Source organism: Anguilla anguilla, chromosome 3, assembly GCF_013347855.1.
Source record: "Anguilla anguilla isolate fAngAng1 chromosome 3, fAngAng1.pri, whole genome shotgun sequence".
NCBI classification, from domain to species: Eukaryota; Metazoa; Chordata; class Actinopteri; order Anguilliformes; family Anguillidae; genus Anguilla; species Anguilla anguilla.
In genome coordinates, this window is record NC_049203.1 from 49619518 (window position 1) to 49642760 (window position 23243).

The 23243-nt window shown below is 53.5% G+C and overlaps 1 protein-coding gene across 1 annotated transcript in view; it reads right to left on the minus strand.

The window, feature by feature from the left end:
- The window catches only part of slit3 (slit homolog 3 (Drosophila)), a 160990-nt gene that overhangs the window by 128174 nt on the left and 9573 nt on the right, over nucleotides 1–23243 (minus strand). Inside the window, exons 3-4 of the mRNA XM_035407493.1 lie at nucleotides 21076–21147; nucleotides 18480–18551 (exon numbers count right to left, since the gene is read on the minus strand). Coding sequence (XP_035263384.1) covers nucleotides 18480–18551; nucleotides 21076–21147 — 144 coding nt within the window. The remainder of the gene's footprint in view (nucleotides 1–18479; nucleotides 18552–21075; nucleotides 21148–23243) is intronic.

The following is a 23243-nucleotide window of genomic DNA, read 5'->3' on the forward strand; positions in this document are numbered from 1 at the left end:
ACAGATATTAATGTCAGTCATATCAAAGGGAATACTGAAACAGATACAGTGCAGGGAGCGCACTGGCCTTCTGGGATAATAAGAGAGGCTTACAGCAAAGCCAAATTGGTTACCAAAGCTGGTATTAGCTGCAGAATCACGGCGGAGCCTGGGGTCCGCGCAGCGAATGGGCTGAAGGTTAATGCCGTTATTACAGTTTTCTGAACTGGAAAAAAAAGGGTATTGCAGTTTTGATTGGAAACAAATGTCAGCAGAGATGGGTCCGGATGGGGAGGGGACAGGGACGTGGGGGGGTGGGGGGGTGGGGGGGGGGTCCGCCACAGACAGAGACAGGGAGATAGGGCGTAGGGGAAAGTGAGGCAGCAATACGGGCCTCCTGTTGCCTCTGTGGGAAAATAACACCGCAACACTCACAGATCGTGTGGTGGTTACAGACACAGACCCCGAAGCGGTTAGAGTCACAGATGCTGCACCGGCACAGTTTCTGAACGCGCAGTTATGAGCCCAATTGCTCACTCTGCTGTTTTAACCTCGGGGTCTATCAGACTTACAGGCTCTACTGCTTTAACAGTTACTCCATTCGGTGTAAGATTGCAATAGTCAATTTTCACTTTCTCTAAATCTGGCACTCTTTCAGAGACTCTATCTGCAGAAATTCTGGCTACCGTGCACTGACCCTGCGAAATGGAAGTAATAAAATAAAAAACCGCTTACATTCCGAAACTTTCACAGTCACACGACCTCTTGCAACCACAGTCACAGTCACAGACCTGAACTCATTCACAGCACTGCAGTTACAGTAAGAGCACCATTTGTAAAAAATAATATTTTTGTCACAGACACCAGCCTAAGAAACAGTCACGATCGCGGACATCGTTGACAGCAGTAACAGCGATAGTCACGGTCACGGTCACGGTCACGGTCACAGCAGGCACGACCGAAGCCACCTCGGCGTCTCGGACCGCAGGCCGTGACCGGGGCCGGATGAGCGCCGCAGACGCCGCAGCGCGACCTCACAAACACGAGCAGCGGAGGAACGCAAACAGGCGCTTGGGCGAGATAGGGAAAAAAAAAAACCGACGCTTCCAAAAGAGGGTCTGCGGGGAGACGGCCGCGCTCACGCCGCTGACCTCAAGACGGACGCGAAGCGCGCGAGACAAAATAAAGACCCCCGCGCTCCCGCCCCCCCTCGCCCCCGCCCGAGACGAACGGCGCCGCGGGTCAGCGGCGAGAGAGGGCGACGCCGGGGGCTCCTATATCACCCCGCGTCGAGTCCCCCCGCGACCCGCGCCTGACCCCGGGGCTAAAGTGGCACTCAAGACGTTCCGCCCTGGTGCTCGCCGGCTCCCCGAGGAGATCCGGCTCTGGGGCGCCTTTCAGCGGCCCCCGCCGCGCCGTCCGCGCTTCAGCGGGTTAGCGGGGGCTCCTCAGGCCCGCCGACCGCCCGCCCGCCCTCTTCCAGGCCCCAGATTCCAGGATCATCCGCTCACCCCGGGAGGGAAGACCACAGCTCCAGGGAGATTACGCTCTCAGATTCAAATGATCTCTCTCTCTTTCCCTCTCTCTCTTTCTCTCTACCCCTCTCTCTCTCTCTCAATTCAGTACAATTCAATTCAATTCAAATAAGATTTATTTGCATGACCACAGATCAGCAGTATTGCCGAAGTGACTGTTTACATAAAACAACAACAGTAGTACATTAACAATGCTAATGTACAACAATAATAATGATGGGGTGCTTGGGCCCTCAGTGATGGGCTCTCTCTTGCTCTCTCTCCTTCTCTCCCTCTCTCTTTCTCTCTCACTCCCACTCTCTCTCTCTTTCTCTCTATCTCTCCGCCTCTCCCTCTCTCTGCCGCGGTAAATGAGCCGTCACCCAAACCCCGCCGCTGACCTCGCTGGCGGCCGCACGCGACTCCCGACAAGCCCGTCCTCTGTGTCGGAGCCATATTGCCATCATCACATCTGGGGGGGGGGGGAAAACCAACGTTCTCCTCCAGCTGCAGTTAGAGTTCACTTCCTCGACCTGGACTTGAGATTCTCAGATTTGGCTCAAAGCCCCCTGGAGTCTGATGAACTCCACGCACCCTCCAGCCCCTGCTCCGCGGTGCAAAGCAGAGATTAGAAATGAATTTGGAAGTTGGCAGCCTCAGAGAGCAGCCTTGCTCCTCACCCCGGGTCACATCTCTCATTACACTTGCATTTGTGGACCGCTGGATGCTGCTGGCCAGGAAAGGTGACATCACCGGAGCGCTGGTGTGAAGCCATGGTGACCCAAAGCCAACCTCTCCAGCGCATACCCACCAATTAAAGCCTAAACTTCATTTTGGCAAGCATACAGAACTTGTGTAGAAGTTACAGTTGGGAACCTTATTAACTAAAGGTTCAGTTTTGGAAATATAACATTTTTTCTGTGGCTTTCTATTTTTTCAAAGAATATCACAAATAAATGAATGCAATTAAACATTTATTTTTTAGCTAATAGAACTACAATGTATATATAGCTTTGTAATTAGTGTGTGATTTTTGTCTCATTTTTGTGAGCATATTTTGTGTGTGTGTGTATGTGTGTGTGAGAGAGAGAGTGTGTGTGTATCTGTATGTGTCTGTGTGTGTGTGTGTGTGTGTGTGCATGTGTTTGTTTATCTGTGTGTGTTTGTGTGTGTGTGTGAGAGCGTCTGTGTGTGTGTCTGTGTGTGTGTGTGTGTGTGTGTGTGAGTGTGTCTCTGTGTGTGGGGCTCTCTGTGTGTATGTGTGTCTCTGTGTGTGCATGTGTGTGAGTGCGTCTCTGTGTGTGTGTGTGTGTGAGTGTGTGTGTGTGTGCGTAGGTGTGTGTGTGAGTGCGTCTGTGTGTGTGTGTGTGTGTCTGTATGTGTGTGTGTGTGTGTGTGTGAGTGCGTCTCTGTGTGTGTGCCTGTATGTGTGTGTGTGTGTGTGTGTGTGTGAGAGCGTCTCTGTGTGTGTGTGTGTGTGTGTGTGTGTGTGTGTGTCTGTATGTGTGTGTGTGTGTGTGTGTGTGTGTGTGTGTGAGTGTGTGTGTGTATGTATGTGTCTGTGTGTGTGTGTGTGTGTGTGTGAGTGCGTCTCTGTGTGTGTGTGTGTGTGTGTGTGTGTGTGTGTCTGTCTGTGTGTGTGTGTGTGTGTGTGTGTGTGTGTGTGAGTGTGTGTGTGTGTGTGTGTGTATGTATGTGTCTGTGTGTGTGTGTGTGTGTGTGTGAGTGCGTCTCTGTGTGTGTGTCTGTATGTGTGTGTGTGTGTGTGTTTGTGTGAGTGCGTCTGTGTGTGTGTGTGTGTGTGTGTGTGTGTGAGTGCGTCTCTGTGTGTGTGTGTGTGTGTGTGTGTGTGTGTGTGAGTGCGTCTCTGTGTGTGTGTGTGTGTGTGTGTGTGTGTGTGTGTGTCTGTGTGTGTGTGTGTGTGTGTGTGTGTGTGTGAGTGCGTCTCTGTGTGTGTGTGAGTGTGTGTGTGTGTGTGAGTGCGTCTCTGTGTGTGTGTGAGTGTGTCTCTGTGTGTGTGTGTGTGTGTGTGTGTGTGTGAGTGCGTCTCTGTGTGTGTGTGTGTGTGTGTGTGTGTGTGTGTGTGAGTGCGTCTGTGTGTGTGTGTGTGTGTGTGTGTGTGTGTCTGAGTGTGTGTGTGTGTGTGTGTGTGAGTGTGTGAGTGTGTGAGTGCGTCTCTGTGTGTGTGTGTGTGTGTGCGTCTCTGTGTGTGGGGCCCTCTGCATGGCCGCAGAGCAGGAGGGAGAGCAGCTGGAGCCGCGGGGCTGCAGCACGGTGACCTTGGGCCGGCAGACAGAGTGTAACCAGGTGAGGCCCGGCGAGGCTCCGCCAGCCGGCTCGGCTTTCACTCAGCAGATTTCATTAATACAGCCTCCCAGAGCCGCCTTTCATCTGCACATCCAAAAGCCCTTCCGCACCGAGCGCGCTCAGTCACTCAAAGGCACGGTTGTTGCTACTTAAGTCCAGCGTCAGTTATTACTGAGGCCGAGGGCATTTTTCTGGTGATTAATGTGAGTGCAAGCATGTGTGTGTGTGTGTGTGTGTGTGTGTGTGTGTGTGACTGTGTGTGTGTGTGTGACTGTGCGTTTGTGCGTGTGTGTGTGTACATCTGCATAAGTGTCTGTGTGTGGATGTGTGAGTCCAGAACCATTATCGAATAGAATCATTTTGCATACATGAGCATTTTGCCGCTCTGGCCACTTGTCCTGACTCGATTGCTTAATGGCGCTTTACAATGAGGAATGGCCTTTTGAGCTGACGGACCAGCGCTCAATAATGTGGACTCAAGAGTGTGATTTGTCACTGCAGAAAAAGAACGGGCTCTTGGGCTCTAACTGTAAAGAGGCCCTCACCTCAGCCACTCTTCCAGCCACACCGAGACCTCACGGCTGGCTGGGGACCCATGAGTCTTCTACATTTGGCACGTGTGGTGAAAAAACTCCACAAATAGATCCACCAACCCAGAGCAGAAATCGATGTCTCCATTAAGCAATGGTAGAGTTTTGAGATATCAAGCACATATCTTAGCACTGATTGTGCAAACCGTACCACGCTTATATGTTTAAAAGCTCAGTCATTTTACGATCAAAGTGGATTCCCATGTTGATTACTCATACTTGGAAAAACAGAGCCTGATAAATCCTAACAATTATAAGCTGTTGCAATTCCGACCTCACAGATTCTGTTGTTCTACCATGATTAACCTCCCTCCGGAAAAAAAAAGGGAAGACATCACCCTCTCAGCGCATTCCGGTAAGTGACTGGATGATTAATGAATGAAATCCAGAGCACTAATGAAGAGCACCTGGTCACATCCCGTTCTTCTCACCCCCGTCCCTCTAAGTCTGCCCTTTGTCATTTACCGAGGCCTCGCTCTCCTGGCGTGGGGGGTGGGTGGGGGGGGGGGGGGGGTGGGGGGGGGTGGTGGGGGGTTCTTCGCCACGGAGCGAGGAAGAATTACGAGCCGGGAGACCGTAAAAAAAAAAAGTCCTTTCAAAGCCACCCCCTGATAGGGCTCTGAATGCGCAGGAAAAAAAAAGCCAAACAAATAATCTGGACGATAAATGAGAAAACAAATTTATGAGACGTACCCGGGCCTCCGGAATGCTACAGCAGATTATGAAATGAATGAGGCGTCGTAAAGCAGGCCGACAGCCCTGCCTCCGCGCCCGACGCTGCGCGGTCTTCTGGGATCCCTATAGCAACGCCGGGAAGACCGGTCCGGACCAGCAGAGAGGACGCTGGGATTTTCTACACGTTAAGAGCAATACAACTGGGCATTCAGATGGATAGACTAACATCTGATATTTGTATTATTGACAATATTGTTTGATATTGTTTAAAAATATATGTATCACCGAGGGGTTGGGTGGGTGGGGGGGTCTTTTTTTAGAATTAAACACTTCAGGAAGTGATTCATGAAATGATTTAAAGATTAATTCCTACAACCTTCATTCTCATTTGAGGGAGCAGTCTTCCACTGGGTTTAATGACAGGTTTGGAGGCTGTAGTATGCGTAATGGTTGTAGTATAATGGTTGGGAACTGGGCTGCTGACTCAGAAGCTGCAGGTTCATGTCCATGTGGGGCACAGCCATTGTACCCTTGAACAAGGTACACGAGCGGGAATTGCATTAGCAAACGTCCAGCTGCATAAAACGGACCGTACGAAAATAAAACAACAATGTAAGCTGTGCAAATGGCTCAGGACAAAACCATCTGCTACACGCCTAAATATAAATGCAGACAGAAACAGAAACCTCCTCCGGGGACTTTCACTGTTCTGTTTGTGAAAACCCAGGCAAGCCGGGCCCTAGACCACAGCACGGGAAACAAACGGCTCGACTTCTATTTTTGACCTCCGCAAGTATGAGGCACTTAGCATGTTCACACCCCTAATAAAAAAAAAGCCGAGCTAAAATTGCACACCACTTCGCTCGGCACTCCTTCTGCTCAAATTGCACAACTGGCAGCGGGATCCGCGTTTAGGTCATGCGTAGTCTCGAACCAAGACGCCAGCACAACATCTATCCTCTGAATATGCGCTTCTTTTTTATCCTAAAACATATACTTGGCTATTAAACTGTCTCCGGGGAAGCCCACGGAAACGATGGCGGAACGCACGTAACGAACACCAGCGGCGACGGCCTCCGCACGGCATAACGGTCACGTTTCCACGAGCTGTAACATCAGCCTCTCTCGCCACCGCGTCGCGGGAAGGACGCCGAAACCGTTCTGACGTCTCCTGGACGGGACATCAGAGGTGCCGACAGGCCGGGACGACCGAGGACGGTTTGGGGGGGGGGGGGAAAGCCTGGCACCCCCCGGTCTCACCCAGACGCTGGAGTCTGAGACCCCGCTCGGGGCCCCCTGGAAGCCTCCGTTCCAGGAAGCTCGGCATTAATGAACGTCATAATTAGAATCAGGACGCATTTCGCTGGGCTGCACTCAGAATCCAGCGCATTACACCATATAATTTGACTTTGTTTATCCACACGGAACCTGGCGCCTGCTCAGTGTGGTTTCAGGCGCTCTGAGTCAACAGCACGGGACGCCCTTCGGGCCCCATTTTCCTTTTGTGTCGGCAGACGCCGTGATGTCATCGCATCAGAACACCCTCAACTCACCCACCCCCCAGCCCTCTTCCACGCCGCCTTCCCCCCCAGAAGACCTCCCGTTTTCGCGCCCACTTCCTGTTTGCGCGAGTTCTGAGACCTCCCTCGACGAAGACGGACGGATGAAACTGGCGCCCCGTCAAAGACGGGATCTCCCGGTCCGCGTTCGGGAAGCCGTGATCGCCGAGGCCTCCCCGTTCCCCTCCCCGGGGGGAATCTGGGCGGAAAACGTCTTCAATTAAATAATCCAGGATTAGAGCTTCTGCCTGCGATTTCAGGAAAAAGCCCAAACCGCCGTTTTCCACAGGGCTGTCAACTGTTCCACTTCTAGGCCATAAAGCACGCGTCGAACCCGCCCGCCCCGGCTCCCGCGCCACGGCCATAACTCTTCGTTTTCGCCGGCAGGAGACGGGCCAGTCGCTCTCCGCCGGAGCGTTGCCTGGAAGCGAATCAGACGCGCCCGCGTCGACGGGGATCCGGTCGCCGCTATTAAGCGTCCATTTTTAGCCCTTCGTCAATTAGGCCGCCACAGAAAGGCGAAGGGTTAATGGGCTCGGCCACAGGAAGCGGCGAGGCTCGGGGCGTGCGCCCTGACCGGGCCCGGGCCCCACATGGCTCCCGGCTGGACCTGATCACGCGTAATTATCGATACGCCGAGAAAAAAACGAAAAAAAAAACGCTAAACACAAATAATGTCGCGCGCGTAATTAGGCGACTGCTGCTTGGCTTTCGGGGCGGAGGTCAGGGAGTCCAGACGATGGGAAAACGATTTGCTCGTGAGGGGTCAGCGGTGATTATCCACAAACGGACCATTAAAACCCACATGGCATGCACGCTCGGAACGCCGGTCTGCTCCATTGAGTTCCGGTTTCTTTAGCTCGTTAGCTCCTTATCTCAGACGCTACCCAGCGCAAAACCCAGCCTGTAAACTTCTCATAAACCGGGCCATATTCCTTTGGGTTTCTGTTTTTAATGAACTGCACACATATGCATTATATTTGCATAAAAAGGATCATAAGATCATGAGGTGAAATGTCACATCACGCAGAACAACAGCTAAATGCCAGAAAGCTTGATCCTTGATGAAACTCATATGTTGTATGAATGCGACTACTTCCTCCAATTCCTGGAAACAGGCAGCAAAAACGGCAAAATATGCTCCCAGGTTATTGAGAAATCTGCTCTCTAAACCAATTCGAAAAAAAGCACAGACCTTTCAAAAAAAAAAAAAAAAAAACATGTCAAAAACACGGCTGGAATTTCAGCAACAGACCAACAGACAGACAGATTTACCCCCTAGATCTGGTCCACTTTATAAATATTTACGGTGAGATGTCGGACGACATGCGTGATGTCAGGGTCATGGACACCCTGTCAGCAGAATGGGGGGGGGGGGGGGGGGGGGGGGGTTTGAGGGAGGTTGGGGGTGGGTGTATGGCGGCTCAATGCACAGCGATGGCTGCTCAACAGCTACTCAATGCAGCCCGACACCCAATAAAATCTGACATCAGAACGCCCCGAAAAGCACAAGATCGGCCGTCCCTGAAATTCACGGACCCGCTGTTGGACGTACTGAATCGCACGAGCCTGGTTTCCCTTTTCTACATCTGTCAGATCCCTTCTTTCTTTCTTTCTTTCTTTCTTTCTTTCCTTCCTTCTTCCCTTCTTCCCCACCCTCCCACCTTATCCATATCTACCTTATCCATTTCAGGGGCTGTCCTGATGCATTAGAGATCAAGGGGAATTTACCAAATCCTCTCTGGAATAATCATGACCCCCAAAATTGGGTAACTGACCTTACTGCAACATGCTTTCAGTCCCCCATGCGAAAAAAACCCACTCATGTCTTTCCAATAAGAAAACTGTGTCTACTGTATATGCTGAATGTATATGGGAATTAAACCAAATATTTACAGTTGCGCCTGAATCCACTGCAATATTACCAAAGAGCTAATCACAAATAGCTTGGCGCCGGAGTCTGCTGTTGTGACAGTAAATTCTTAAACAATCTTTCCGTGCTCGCAGCCTAAGTTAGGCTTTCTCTGTGTTTTCTCACATTAGATTTCTGAACTATGACAGTATTTGCGGCTTTGTAAGTAAGATCCGCTCTTAAAGAGACATTTTGCAGAGAAACAAACTGTTTACCTTTTCCAATTACAAGAAAAAAATATGAAATGTTTATGTGATGAAGGAGTAAGCAGACGACCTAGTGACTTAGAAATCAACCCCCCGCAAGCGGTTCTTATTCCTACAGCGGTCTGCGCCTCGGGGGTGTGTGTTACTCCAAGCTTCTGTCGATAAAGATTCCCGACTGCTAAAACACGTCTGTGTTTTCCCTCTCTGATTCCTCAGAGACCACAAGGAGACGGGACCTGCTGCGTTTGGGACGAATGATTCATTGAACACATGGGTGCTGTGGTCCTGCTCCGCCCGGCCTCCTCTGTCTGGGGCGCACATGTGCCGCCCCTCACGTCGTGAGCTTATTTTGGCAGCAGGGTTTGACGTCAGACAGTAAAATCGAGAAATACGCTCTTTTAGAACCCTGGGAGTGATAGCTGGCTTTTGGCACGACACCCCCTGCACCCTGTGCTCATTATGCAGGCTTCATGTTTCATAATGAAGTATCCAAGAGACCAGCCAGCTTAATATGCTCAATTTGGGAATAGATGGGCCTACAACAACCTTCCTTACCCATGATGCCACTCTGCTACCACACTGAACAGTTCTCATGTTGAAGCACAAAAAGGGAAGGGAGAGACAGATCCACACCCAGACACTCAAACACACACACACACACACACGCACACACAAACAAAATCTATCCACCCCCAACCCACATATTCCCACATCCACCCACCCCTAACACACACTCACAAGGACGTAAACCTTTCAGCTTATACACACATGCTGAGATTCAAATGGATATGCCAACTTGGACACACACACATACACATAAGTACTGTACTCACATGCAAACACACACACACACACACACACACACACGCACACACATCCATCCACACGAGAGACCTCTGGGGCTCAGATCATACAGAGAAGCTCAGTGTGAACACCGTGTGCAGAAAACATGCATAATGCAGAATATTACCCACAAGGCCCCCCAGCTTGTTATTTACAAGATGCACCAGAGTTCCCATGTAGGCCGTTTCTATAGCGATGAGGCATGCATATTCAACGTGCTCTCTGCTGCAGCTTTTAGGTCCGTGATAACCTGCTGCCCAAATGAAGAACGCAGCCAAACAGCTATCCAGCACAAAGGCTGCCTTCCATATGAACACAAGACGCTGGTAACATTGATCTAGCTTTTGAAGACGGACAGGGTGATAAAAGCAGAGACAAAGGGAATCTGTTTTATGTACCAGCAGACGAATTTCCCAACAATCGCTCTGCGCTTGGATTAAGACTGACCGATGGTAAACGTCACTTTAGACATAATAAAAAATGTTCATTAGAAAAATGACAATTAAGAACTAAGAACTAAGCGGCCCAAACATCTGCAGCAAGCCTCGCCCTCGCACAGTGACTGTATCACACGCAACCGGCTCCTCCAATCCCAGCGATGAGCGGTGCGTACCAGCGGCCGTCACCAGCACCGCCAACGAGGCTATCTGACCGACCGACCGACCGACCGACCGACCGACCGACCGACCGACCGACCGACCGACCGACCGACCGACCGACCGACCGACCGACCGGCCGACCGACCGACCGACCGACCGACCGCACCCATCAACTCTTCGCCGAAGCGCGGTCAGACTTCCCAGCATGCCACAGCACCTGGTGGTCCGCCGCTGCGATGAACGACTTGCGGGGGTGATGCAATAGCACCGATCCGAGGAGCTGGCAGCGGCGAGCCCGGGCGGAGCGAGCGCCCGACGCCGCCGTAGAAGACGGCTCTCTGTCTGAACGCGCCGACGCGCATGCCAGGCGTCTGACAGAACCCCGACGCCGCTGCCAGGGAGACCAGATTCAGACGCCCCCCCCCCGCAAACGCGCCGGCTTGTCGGACTTCCTCGTCGGCGCGGCGCGGAGGGGGGTGACGGTCGCCGGGGCGAAAGCCGGGGGACGCCGGGCGGTTTGACGTTTCCCCCGTTTGTTTTCCTCGCCCCGCGTCCCCCTGGACGCGTCTTCCGTACGCGAAGCGCATTCTTCGGACCACTCGCACGCTCGGCTCGCGCCCGAGCGAACACACAGCGGCGGGCACCTCCCTGCCGGCGGCTCCGGTGAGGTCGCGAGCTGCGGGGAGCGGGGCCGAGAAACCGCCGGAGCAACTGCAAAACGAAAGAATCTACAGTTCAAACAGAACAGCGCTGGCCCCTTATACGCGAGTCAGAACGCTGACGCTCGCGACCCCTCGCCCATGCCCCTCGCTGAATGCTGGGAAGCTACGGGCCGGTTTAGCGTTTCACCTCAACGTTATGTTCCGTTCCCTTACCCTCCGCCGCTTGGACGGCAAGAGAAAACGCGCACGTAAATACATACGTCTTCAAGTGGCTTAAACGCACACTGTACTTATGGGAAACATGTCTGACTCGAGTCGAGCACGCATGTTTGGGGACTATAAAGAGAGATGTTGCTTTTGGCTTCTCGTGCGCCTGTGGACAGCCCTAATCTCCGGTGTCAGCTCTCATACACGCATTCTAGACTCTGGTCTCTCTCCCCCTCTCTCTCTCTCTCTCTCTCTCTCTCTCTCTCTTTCTCATACAAGGCTTTGGTGTGGTTGAGCTTCTGAGCTTCTTGTTCCCCTGGCATTCTTCTCTCAAACCGGCCGAACATTGTTTACATCCGATGCTGGGGGTAGGGGGGTCGGGGGGGGGGGTAAGTGAGGAGACCTGGTTTTCTTGGTCCCTGCTGGATCTCCCATCAATTAAGAGCAAAGCAAAATGGCTCCACTCCCAGCTACCTTCTGCAAATAAGTAATGAGAAAAAGAAAGGAGAGAGAATGATAGAAAGCGAGACAGAGATGGAGAAAACTGATAGAGAGAGATAGCGGATCCCGGCTCAGATAACGTTTGGCAATATCAAATGCCTTTGTGCGGTCGTGCCAGTAAAGCATATTTGAACCTGAATTTAAATTTGAGACAGAGACGGAGAGAAACAGAGAGAGAGACAGAGAGAGAGAGAGAGAGAGAGACAGAGAGAGAGAGAGACAGAGAGAGAGAGACAGAGAGAGAGAGAGAGAGAGACAGAGAGACAGAGAGAGAGACGGAGAGAAACAGAGAGAGAGACAGAGAGAGAGCGGTAAACAGAGACAGAGAGAGAGAGAGAGAGAGCGGTAAACAGAGAGACAGAGAGAGAGACGGAGAGAAACAGAGAGAGAGACAGAGAGAGAGAGAGAGAGAGAGAGACAGAGAGAGAGAGAGAGCCAGCAGACCCCAGCGCTCACCCTAGCTTTTTTTTTGGAACATGTGCAAGCAGTTCAGCCCATTTGAATCCAATTATTATCTCCGCTGGTTGCCGCGGCAACCACCTGTGATAAACACCCCTGCGCGTAGCGGGCCCGACCGTCCCCCCCAAATTACGGGCGCCCTCAATCAGCAGACGACGCTGGGCCTCCTCGCCGTCGCCCCGGCCGCGACGCGGCGCTCGTCGGGGGGGGGCTCCTCCTCCGTCCGGCAGCGTCCGGCCGGCTCCCCCGCCGCGCTCCGACCCAGCCGCGCACCGAGGGGAGGGCCAGGGAGACGAGGGGCGCGCCGGGAACCCTCCGCAGCACTGCTGTACGCCAGCTGATAGTCATTCGCACTCAATTTGGGCCTGCAGGACCGATTCACGGGTCTTATTCTCGTTCGGTGCACAAAGACGCGTTTCGCGATTTATCGTTCTCGTTAAGTGACCCGTTGCCCTGGCCCCCGCATGCCGTACAGTGCAGGGGGGACACCCTCGTACTGCCTCGGAGGTGGAAGTAATCCGATAATGGACGTCTGGCATTTGCAGCCATTTCCATTTATATAATACCTTTTATACACGGGGACGAGGTGCAGTGCGCACACGGTCTCACTGACTGTACAGGATGCCACGCTCCCCCCTCTCTCCCCTGTTACTACTTAGATTTCCACAACACCGCAGCAAAGTCTCCAGACTTATTATTTATTCATTCGGTGACAATTGCTCACCCAAATGTCATTCCCCCCCCTTCATTTGAAGTCACTGGTGCATGCGCACGCCACAGCATCGCAGAGTACCACAACAGCGCCTGCTAATGGAGAAGCATGACTTCCACTGGCGACCACTAACTGGCTGTTCTGCGGGGGCCTGGCATATAAATGTGAGGGCATAACGCAGTCATTACCTGAGGAGCCCAGGCCTGACTGTGCATTGCAATGGGGGATACAGGCTGCTAATAGCCCATTAGCCCGAGCCTGCACTCTTGGACAGCAACCTCTACCAACTGACCCTCTCAGCAGCCCGGAGGAGATTGTGCTGAGCTAGCCTGCGCTACCTAGCGTCGCGCTGCATCGAGAGGAAGGCTTTAATGAAACGGCCCGTGGACACCAGCTGCCCCGGACCGCAGGATGCTATCCGCAGAACAGAACAGCGCTCCCAGCCAGGAAAACAGTGAAACACATCCTCAGTGACCCACACACACACACACACAATAAAAAGCAGCTTTCTCTACTGAGAGCTCCCTCTACTCGCTCCAAAAAAATCACACGGGGGGGTGGAACCCCTGCACTCCGACCTCCCGCCTCCCCAACACCGGGCTCCACCCCTGCCAGACGTTATTAAAACCCATTAGTAGATGTGTGTGTGTGGGTCTGTGTGTGTGTGTGTGTGTCTGGCTGTGTGTGTGTGTGTCTGTGAGTGCGTGAGCCTGCATGTTTCTCTGTGCTAAGTGCACGCCCGGCATACATCTGGGCGCGTAATTGCAGCCGCGATAACAGTTGTCGGGTTAATTTGTAACAATCAGACTTTGGCAAAACAAAAGGAACCGCCAGCAGCGGTGGAGCTGCCGGTGATCCACGGGCCGACTGGCGCGCTCTCCCGCCCTGCTCTCCCGCACACGTGCGCCGAAGGAACACGCCCCCCCCCCCCCCCCCCCCCCCCCCTCCCTGCGCGACGGCCCGGCGGGGACACAGACCAGCAGCGGGCTAATCCCCGCGCGCTAACGTTTCCCACGCAGGCCCCGGCTCGGCCGCCAAACGGTCGCCCACGGCAGCGGCGTCGCGCGGCGAGGAGAGGCCGCACACCTCGGCGGAGATTTATACGCGCCGCGGTCTCGTCCGACCCCCTCCCCGCGGTCTCGTCCGACCCCCTCCCCGCCGTTCCCACAATCTGCAGCCCTTCAGCCAGCGGAGTAAATCACTCGATCGGCCCCGTCCCAGCCTCCCCCCCTCTCTCTCTCTCTCTCTCTCTCTCTCTCTCTCTCTCCAGAGATGGGAGGGAATTCTGGGAGATCTGGAAGCGGATCAGTTGGATGTGACAGGCGCCACAAGTTGCTTGGATGGCTCTCCCTTCCTTGGCTCTCCGGTGACACGGGGGAGAGGGGGCAGAAAAGCGCACGCTGAAGGATCACTGAAAGCAAAGGTACGCAGACAAGCGATTCCGAGCCGAAATGGTAATGAGCACATAACCAAGATCAAGCCGCTTCGAAATTGGCCGAGACAATCTTTTCCATTATACAGAGCCGAATGAATTAATCTGACTTGAGGTATAGCTAATGTGAAGAGTTGTAGACATCTCAGTACCGTACCAGCCTGAAAGTACATGTAAATTTAATTTACCCGGCATACCACAACAATGATGAAATACACATAATGATGAACCATAAATGCCAGCAGGCTAGCCCCTGAGTTCAGCTATAGCCCATGGTGCACTGCATATGAAAATATGGAGACCATATTTACTGAACTTCAGTCGAAGGGTTAAAAGCTGCTTCTATAGAATTTTCCTTACCTTTTATTTGGACATAAAATTGCTACCATATGTATTATCCTATTTCAGCACAGACGGCTTGCGTATAAATCCTGTGCTCGATAAAATGTCGGGGGACACTGGGAGACACGTTAGCCTCTGCTAACACTTGCCAGCATTTCTGCCTCAGCTGCTGGCCTTGGGGAGAGGTGTTGCTGCTTCAGAAGACCTGGCCCCTGGATGACTCTGGTGTAATACCTCTCACCACTGAACTGCTGCAACCACCGTTACCAAAACTCCAGATACTCAGCGAGCGTAACGACCTGACACCGCATCAAACAGGAGCTTCTAGGGGAAGAAAGACTCCACATAACACATCTCCCCATTGGAGTTAAATAGGGAATGTTAGGTATTGGATAATGTACATCCCAGATCCCCCCCCCCCCCCCCACATAGAGGGCTTTTTCCAGTTACCATCTGCATGTACATAAGCATATACATTATTCTAAAAACAATAAAAGCAAGCCTAAACACTTTTTAAGAGGGTTTGGCATTCTCTTCCTTGTTTACATCTTCCCTTTGGCCATTCTACCATCTACAAAGTCTTTGTAGCGTGTATTTATCTAAATATGTCTTCCGAGTAAATCACAAAGCAGTCGGGCCTTTGAATCCAGCAGAGCACGGCCCTATTTAGGAAAAGCGATTTGGCCGAATTCGGAGAGGCTTTTATTTCTCTGAAAACGATCGGCGGCCCCTCCTCCGCGCTCGGTGCCAGGGGTCGATGGTTTACGCACTGGGGACGTATTGAGTTATTAGCCACCGAACGCAGGCGGGCGGGCGGGCGGGCGGAGCGCCGCGGTTCGGGAGCGCTGCGATTCGGGAGCGCGGGGCCACGGAGGCCCGCTCCAGGAGCTCCTGCCCCTTTTTTTTAGCAAAACGCTGAATCGCTACAGCGCAGGAAACGCGCTGGCAGAGAGGGTCCAACGCGTCGAAAAGCCGACCGCGGAGGAGACGGTCGGTTCCAGGCCGCAAAACGACGCAGTGGAACCCCCCCCCCCACGCCCCGGTCCCGAATCCAACGGGCCGGGCCGTCTACGTGCACAGGGGCCCACCAGGAGGAGAGCGAGGCGCGCGGGGGCGGAGGAGGGTAGCAATCTGTTTCTCGTAAATAAAAAAGAAGTAGAACAAGAGGAACGAAACAAATTCAGGAGAGAGGCCGTGAAAAAGAGACGCGAGGAGAAGCAGAGGAGCTCGTCCGCAGCGATGAAGCGCCATAACTTTCTTTTTAGGAGCAGCGGACGGCTACGACCAGCTCCTGGTCCGCGCCCAGCCTTCGCACCGGGCGGGCGTCGGGTAACTCGGGGCCGAATCGATCGAGGGTCACGACGACGGGTCATTACCGCCCCGGCCTCCGCATTCCGACAGGCTAACTGCTCCGCCAAGACAATTACGCCGAGATTAAAGAGAAGACTCGCAATTGGCCGGGGGGGGATATAAGACAGCATCGGGCATTATCTCCGCGTACGCACCAATCACGCGCAACCTGAGCCGCGCATAATGGCCCGGGGAGCGGCGGTCCCATGGGTATCGCTGACTGAAACACGGCGCGTTTGGGGGGTCTGGGGGCGCAGGGTCCCCCCTGCCTCAGAACTGTCTGCAGCTACGCTGGAGCCCCAAACAGAGGCGGCCGCTTCCAGGCTCGCTATCTCATTCTTCACTTGTTTTCCATTACCCGAGGTTTGGGAAGGTGGAGGAGGGAACGTGTGAGGGAGAGAGTGAGAGGGAGAGAGAGAGGGGAAGGATGAGAGCCCAAATCCCTTTATTGATAGGGAGTGTGGAGGGAAGCCGACTCCTCGGCCTGCGCGGGGCCAGCAGTCGGGAGCGGAGCAGCCGTCCAGGGCCTGTAACTCTAACCGCATTCCTTCCGCGCAGAGCAGGGCTGCAGGGAGAGCACTGACCACAGAGGCCCAGGAGAGATGCCCAGCAGCTCCGACAGCGCGGCCTCTACAGGGCCCACCAGGGCTGTCCTCACTGCTGCTGTGAAACCTGGACACACACACACGCACACATACACACACACATACGCAGGCACGCACACACACACACATACGCAGGCAGGCACACACACACACACACACACGCACACACACGCACACGTGCACATACACACGCACACGCACACACACACACATACGCAGGCACGCACAAACACACACACACACACGCACATGCGCACATACACACGCACACGCACACACACACACATACGCAGGCACGCACACACACACACACACACACACGTGTACCCAGAAGCATCTGTGCCATCGCACACTCTGTCGCAGCCCATAGCCAGGTTTGTATTAGTCATCCATCCTCTGACTCTGTCACACGCACGTCAAACTTCCCAGAACCGCTCCTCTCCTCCCTTGTCTCTTACCCCATCTCATCTGGCACACACCGGCTGAGGAATGCGCTTTATTTACCCCCGCCTGACCCTCTCTGAGCGTTCCCACCGCAGCCGAGACCGGCCGGCCAAGACAGGCCCGGCACCGGATAACCCCGCCGGCCTCCACGCGCTTTGAACCGCTCCTCCAGCCGCTCGGACCCGGGGCCTTTTACATAAGGGCTAAAGGGTGAGGGAACTCATATGGCGCTACCACCACGATGCATAACGAATCGCGACAAGGCGAGGTTATAAACTCAGCCGTGAAGCACCCGTCCCCTCCGGCGAAAGGTTTATGAACTTTCATTAGGCCTCGTCTAGCCCAGATTCGGCAAATGTCACCAGATGAAGAAGCCCGAGCAATTTAGGGGAGGACAAAAAAAGAGAGCCAGACAGCCATAACTCAGACGCGATGTTGAAAGGATATGTACACAAAATTTATGGCACGCGCTTTGATTTTCATCATTACCCACTCCACACTCCCCCCCCCCCCGCCTCCAACCCCACCCCTCCATCTCTGAACACACTGAAAAGAACTCGTATTAACCTCTGATAAATAACAAAAGCCCTGCCAATAACGCTTGTACGGAACCGTGCGGGGAGGAGAGGAAATGAAACTGTCGTTTCCAACAAGCGTTTCTGAGCAGCTGCTGATCGGAACGATGAAAGTCTGCTCTCCCGTCCGCAGCCAACGCAGAAAGAGAGAGTCCCCCCCCCCCCCCCCACCCCCTGTTTTTTTTCAGGAGAGACGCGATGACTGTCATCGCAGATATATATCAGCCATCGTCGGCAATTACGCGGCGAGGCATGAGCAAGGGGGGAAGCCGGGTCCTCTGCGGCTGAATCAGAAAGCGAAGTGAACACGGACAATTTGAAACTGCTGTTTAAGTCGGACGGCGGAATCGAATTTTTTTCTTCATGGAAATTTCACACATACTTTATTTTTAAAAACTGGAAAAAGTAAAGCTGCTGGTGATTTCTCAAAACCCCAAAGCTGCCACTGATGTCATGTACTCTAACTCGGGCCGAGAGATCCCCAAAGCAAACGCTTGTAAGCTTAATCCAGGGCCCCGCCCTCGGCTAACCTGAACCGGCTCCCGGCTCCGTGGGAGATTAGCCCCTTCCGAACGGAGAGAGGGAGAGAGAGAGAGAGAGAGAGAGAAAAAGAGCGCGCTGCAACCTGGCACTCAAAGGACTCTGGGAAACTGACATTCGGGGGAAAAGGAGCCCGGCGGCGTCCAAGGAAAACACACCTTCGCGTCTCGCGCCGCGACGCGCTTTCCGGCCGCGTCCCGCCCGACGCTCGGGGGGGAACCGCGGCCCAGATAAAACCTCGCGTCGGCAGAAAAAAACAAAAAAAACAACAAAAAAAAAAAAAAGGAGGGAAAGGAGACCCTGGGTCTCTCGCTCTCCGTGCTGACCGCGTCCTCTGCGTAAACCGCTAGGGAAGCGAAACGTTCGGGCGAATCCCTCCCAAGACGACGGCGATGGAAATGAAAGCGGCGGGACGCCGGCTGTGATGTTCTCTGGCGCGGGATATCAAAAGGAAGCAGTCACTTACAGGCGCCCCAGCTTGGGCGTGGACTGGAACAGCAGCTCCGGGAGGACCTGCAGCTTATTCCTGTTCAGACGACTGTGGGAAAGAGAGAGAGAGAGAGGGAGAGAGAGGGAGAGAGAGGGAGAAAAGGGTTCAGAGTTCACCACACGCCTGAACGGTACATTCACATGCGATGAACGTGATAGGTCCGTAGGCAATTAGTGTGAGAAAGATATTTCAGGAGTATTCCTATATGTGTGTGTATGTTTGTGGTGTGTGCGTGTGTGTGTGTATATATGTGTGTGTGTGTGTGTGTGTATACTTACATCTGAACACCTCTGAATGCAGTGCATACTCATGACTGAGTTTGCTGGGTAGTGGTGGTGTGTGTGTGAGTTGGTGGGGGGGGAGGGGGGGGGGCGCAGGGCATGATGGTCATACAAAAAACCCCAAATAAATCCATATCATTAGAGAGGTGAACTGCATCAACACTGGCCGCGGCACAGGGAAGCAGTAACAGCCAACTGGCATCATGTCGGGGTCGAAAGTTCACATCTGCATGGTGGCTTATCACGAGCAGAGCCTCTTCCAGGAAGGATGGGCATAGGTTATCTGCTCATAAAGTCCTTAAGAGCCATTATCACCCTGATGAGCCTTCAAAGGCTGACAGAGAACGGTTTCCTCCGCTGGCCCTTATCTCGTGAGGGCAGTTAGAGTCTGAGCGTGGACTGGAGGGTCAGAGGAGCAGACCTTCGGCATGCGGAGGAGTCAGGAGTATCACGCAGCTAAACTCCCAGAGACAAACACCAGCAGCGCACCAACACAGAGAGGTTATACCACGCGCAAAACACCAACCTTCCCAACCGTGTCAATGCACTGACCCACACAGAGGCTTCCACCTAGAACCTGTCCTGAATGAATAACACCACAGGGCTGAGAGACAGCTGGGTTCAATGTGTTACACACAGACACACACACACGAATGCATACAAACACACGCACGCACACACACGCACACACACACACACACACACAAACACACACACACATATGAACACATACATGCCCATACACACACAGACACAGACACACACACGCACACACATGAACACAGACACACACATACACACACAGACACAGACACAGGCACACACACACAAATAAACACATGCACACACACCTGGCACCCAAGCACTCCTAGATCAGAGAAGCAAACATGGCAGAACTTAAAGTCAAACGGCGGGATCAGAAGCGTCCTCCCCCAGGCCCTCGGCCCTGTTTGGTGTTTATGTGCTTTAGCCCTGCATCTCAGCGACACCCCTCCGCTATCCCGCGGGAGGCGTCGTAAAAAGCCGGGGCCGCGTGTTTGCGCGGAGACGCCACTGTGTGCTCTGCTAAACACCGCGCCGCCGCTCAGCGCCACAGATGGGCCCCAGCCGCCGGGGGGAGGGGACTCGCCGGGCCCGGCCCAGCCCAGCCCAGCGGGGCGCTCACACGGGGCAGGGTCGGCGCTGGGGTGGGGCGGGGCCCGGGGTGGAGCAGAAACCCTGTGAAATTCCAGAGCCGCGCGACGGGCGGCGAGCGCGCCACGGAAACGCCCGGGTGAACGCCCGTCTCCGATGGGAACGCTCCGGCCCCGGTGGTCATAGAGACCGCGCGCGGAGGTCAGCCAGTTCACGTGCCCTCAGGATGGGGGGAGGGGGCTTTGATTGGACACACATATTTTTACTGGTCGTTCACACGTAAACACGCATGCACGCAGACACGCAGACACGCAGACACGCAGACACGCAGACACACAGACACACGCACACACACACACACACACACACAGTAATTGGTAGCAGGCTGTGACACTGCACACGCAGACACTCAGAAGCTTGGTGTCCACACCACCCATGAACTTAGACCTGTGAGTCAGACGGCCTCATTATTTGTCTGACCCGCTGGCTTCTCACCTGGTCAGTTTCACGGTGGAGCGCCAAGCTTCACACTCCTAAACAAAGCAGCCTTCAGCCGCACCAGAGAGCAGGCGAGCTAACAGCTGATTGGGCCCTCTGTGTGCCAGCCCAGCAAAACGCTCAGCGTTAAACCAACTCTCAGAAGAGTCAATTCGACTCTGATAGAGTATGTTTGTTCTGATCTCGTATAACCTCCGAAAGGCTTCCATTCCAGCTCGAGAGAGGAGGACGTCACCTCCACTCTGTGGCTTTACGAAACGTTGCTGGACACGGGGAGTAATTTGTGCCTTTGATCACTTCCGGAATCTTCCTAATACTGTCTAATACTGCCTCCAAGCAGTTTTTGCAAGTGGGCCAAACATGTGGTTCCTTTCGCAAATAAGAATGGACTCTGAAAGCAAGCATTGTTTGTGGTGGAGGCAACATTTCAAACACCAGCAAAGAAAATATAAACATGCACATGCACACGCACGCACGAATGCACGCATGCACGCACACACGCTCACACACACAGCGATCAGTAGCAGGCTGTGACAGTAGCAGATGATGGTGGCAGTGGCCTGTGGGTTGTTTTGGGCTGTGGGGTTGAGGATAGAGAGATGTGAAGAGAGACGCTGTTTTTCGGGGGGGTGGGGTGGGGGTCACCCGGGGTTACTCACAGTCTCTCCAGCTGTTTGAGGTCCTGGAACGCCCCTCTCTCGATGACGCTGATCTGATTGTCCTCCAGGTGCCTGCGGGGAAGAGAAATGACTCGTTAGCAGACAAACACAGCTATCTCAGGGCCAACAAATTGGCAAGCACCAAGGCCTGCCCCAACCCTACTCACAGCTTAAAGGCCAAAAGGAAACAGTTTGATTAGCCTAGCACGCTAACAGTCACAGCAGCACATTCTGTTGGTGACACGGTACAAAGATTTTAAAACACGCGGCGTGGACGGCCATTCTGAACTTCACTGTACCAGCCAACTTAAATGCGCGGCACATGGGGAAGACTCACGGCACACTCCCTAAACTGGGTTGTCTACGGCGGAAGCACGGGAGTCTGAAGCACCCACAATGCACAATCTTCACCTCGAGTCAGAACGATCTCTGGCCGACCCGTACGAACATCCGTCATCGGGCCGAAGCGCTGATGTCGCGTGACATCTGCTGATGTCGGTGATTGCCCCGATTATCCCGGGGAACACGCGCGATGAGAAACTCTGCTTCCCAGGGTTAATTCTCCCCTGACCCGCGGCGCTTTGGAGAGCTGGATGCAGAACTGGCCCGCTCGTCAACGAGCCTCGTGTACCGCGCGACCGGGAGGTCCTGTCCGCTGATCTCTGCTCGCCACGTCGTCTTCCCAGACCCCTAAAGCCTTCCAGATGCATTAGGAAGGGAGCACATCTCCACAGATACGTTTTGTTTAGATTTTTGTCTCTCCGCATTAGGGTCGAAAGCTCAGAGACTTATATGAGAAGCATGTGGACCCTGGGCAAACCGGCTAGCGCGCTCGATAAGACAGGCCAAAAAAAAAGAGGACGGGGGGAAAAAAAAATGAACGAAACTCAAGACAAAAATATCCAATGCCTCATGCGAAATTCCTGCTCGGCGGAACGGGGCCTTATAAATTGCCTTTAAAGCAAATGTTTACACATGCGACCGCTTCGCAGCCATTAATCCACGCATTTTGTCATATTATTTTGTCGTGGGGGGACGACGCCGCTGGCTTCGCGGAGACAGGCTTTTTTTGGATGCTCTGCGAATGGCACTGATCTTCAGCACAGCCCCGAGCCAGGGGCTCAGATACAGAGCCGGCCTGTTTTGCGCCAAGGAAAAGTGCACAAAAGTTCCTAAATCTTTTAGCCCAGAATTGCAATTTTCAACAAATTGAAAACATTTATTTAAAGCCCACATCCCGTACTTACTGTACCTGAGACCCGATACACATCTGAGGCTGGATAACAATCTGGCTTCAAACACACGCCCCGCCCGGGGTGTCCTTTATTCATTGGCATTAAAAATGAATCATATTCGATACCCCGCCCAGCGGAGGGGGCATGTGTGGCACTAATAACGGAGCACGCACAGCCTTAGCGTACGGTTTTAGGCCAGCAATTATCCAAATGGGAAACATGCACACCTCTTTTATGGGGCGCTGGCCAACAGTGTTGAAAACACCTCAAAGGGATGTAAAAAAAAAAGGAGAGGGTGGTGGTGGGGAGGGGGGGGATGGGTGGGGGGGGGGCTAGGTATCAAATACTGTGTTCTTTAAAAAAAGAAAAAAAGAAAAGATCTTTCACTTTGCCTTTCGGTACAGCCAGCACCTCTGGGCAAGTTCATCTCCAGAGGTGCAGGCACACCACCGTTGGAGGGGGAGGGGGGGGGGGGTGCACACCAAAAGAGACCGACCACAGAGGCCACGGAGATCGGGGTGCATGCGTAGCGGGGGGGGGGGGGGGGATCCTGTAATGGAATACAGAAGGGACCCCAGAGCCATTCCCCTCATTTGTCTCCCCCAAGCGGAAGGCCTGTCCGTCAGAAGGCTTTCCCGCCATTTTCCCCCGAACTCGGCGAACGGCTTCAGCAGGCATCACAGGCATTAATCACAGACCACTTTAAAACGGGCAGCCCGACACCGCCGCGCACAGATAGTTAAACTCTCTGGGAGCTCGCCTCTACGCCGTTTATTTTTATCTCCGCGATGCCCTTTCAGAGCCTCTTACCCAGGAGGTAAACAGCACGGAGGAACTCATGATTACAATCATTACACACTTCCTACACGCTTTCTACTCGAGCACTTGTAAAAAAAAAAAAAAAAAAGGAAAAAAGACAGAGTAAACATTGTG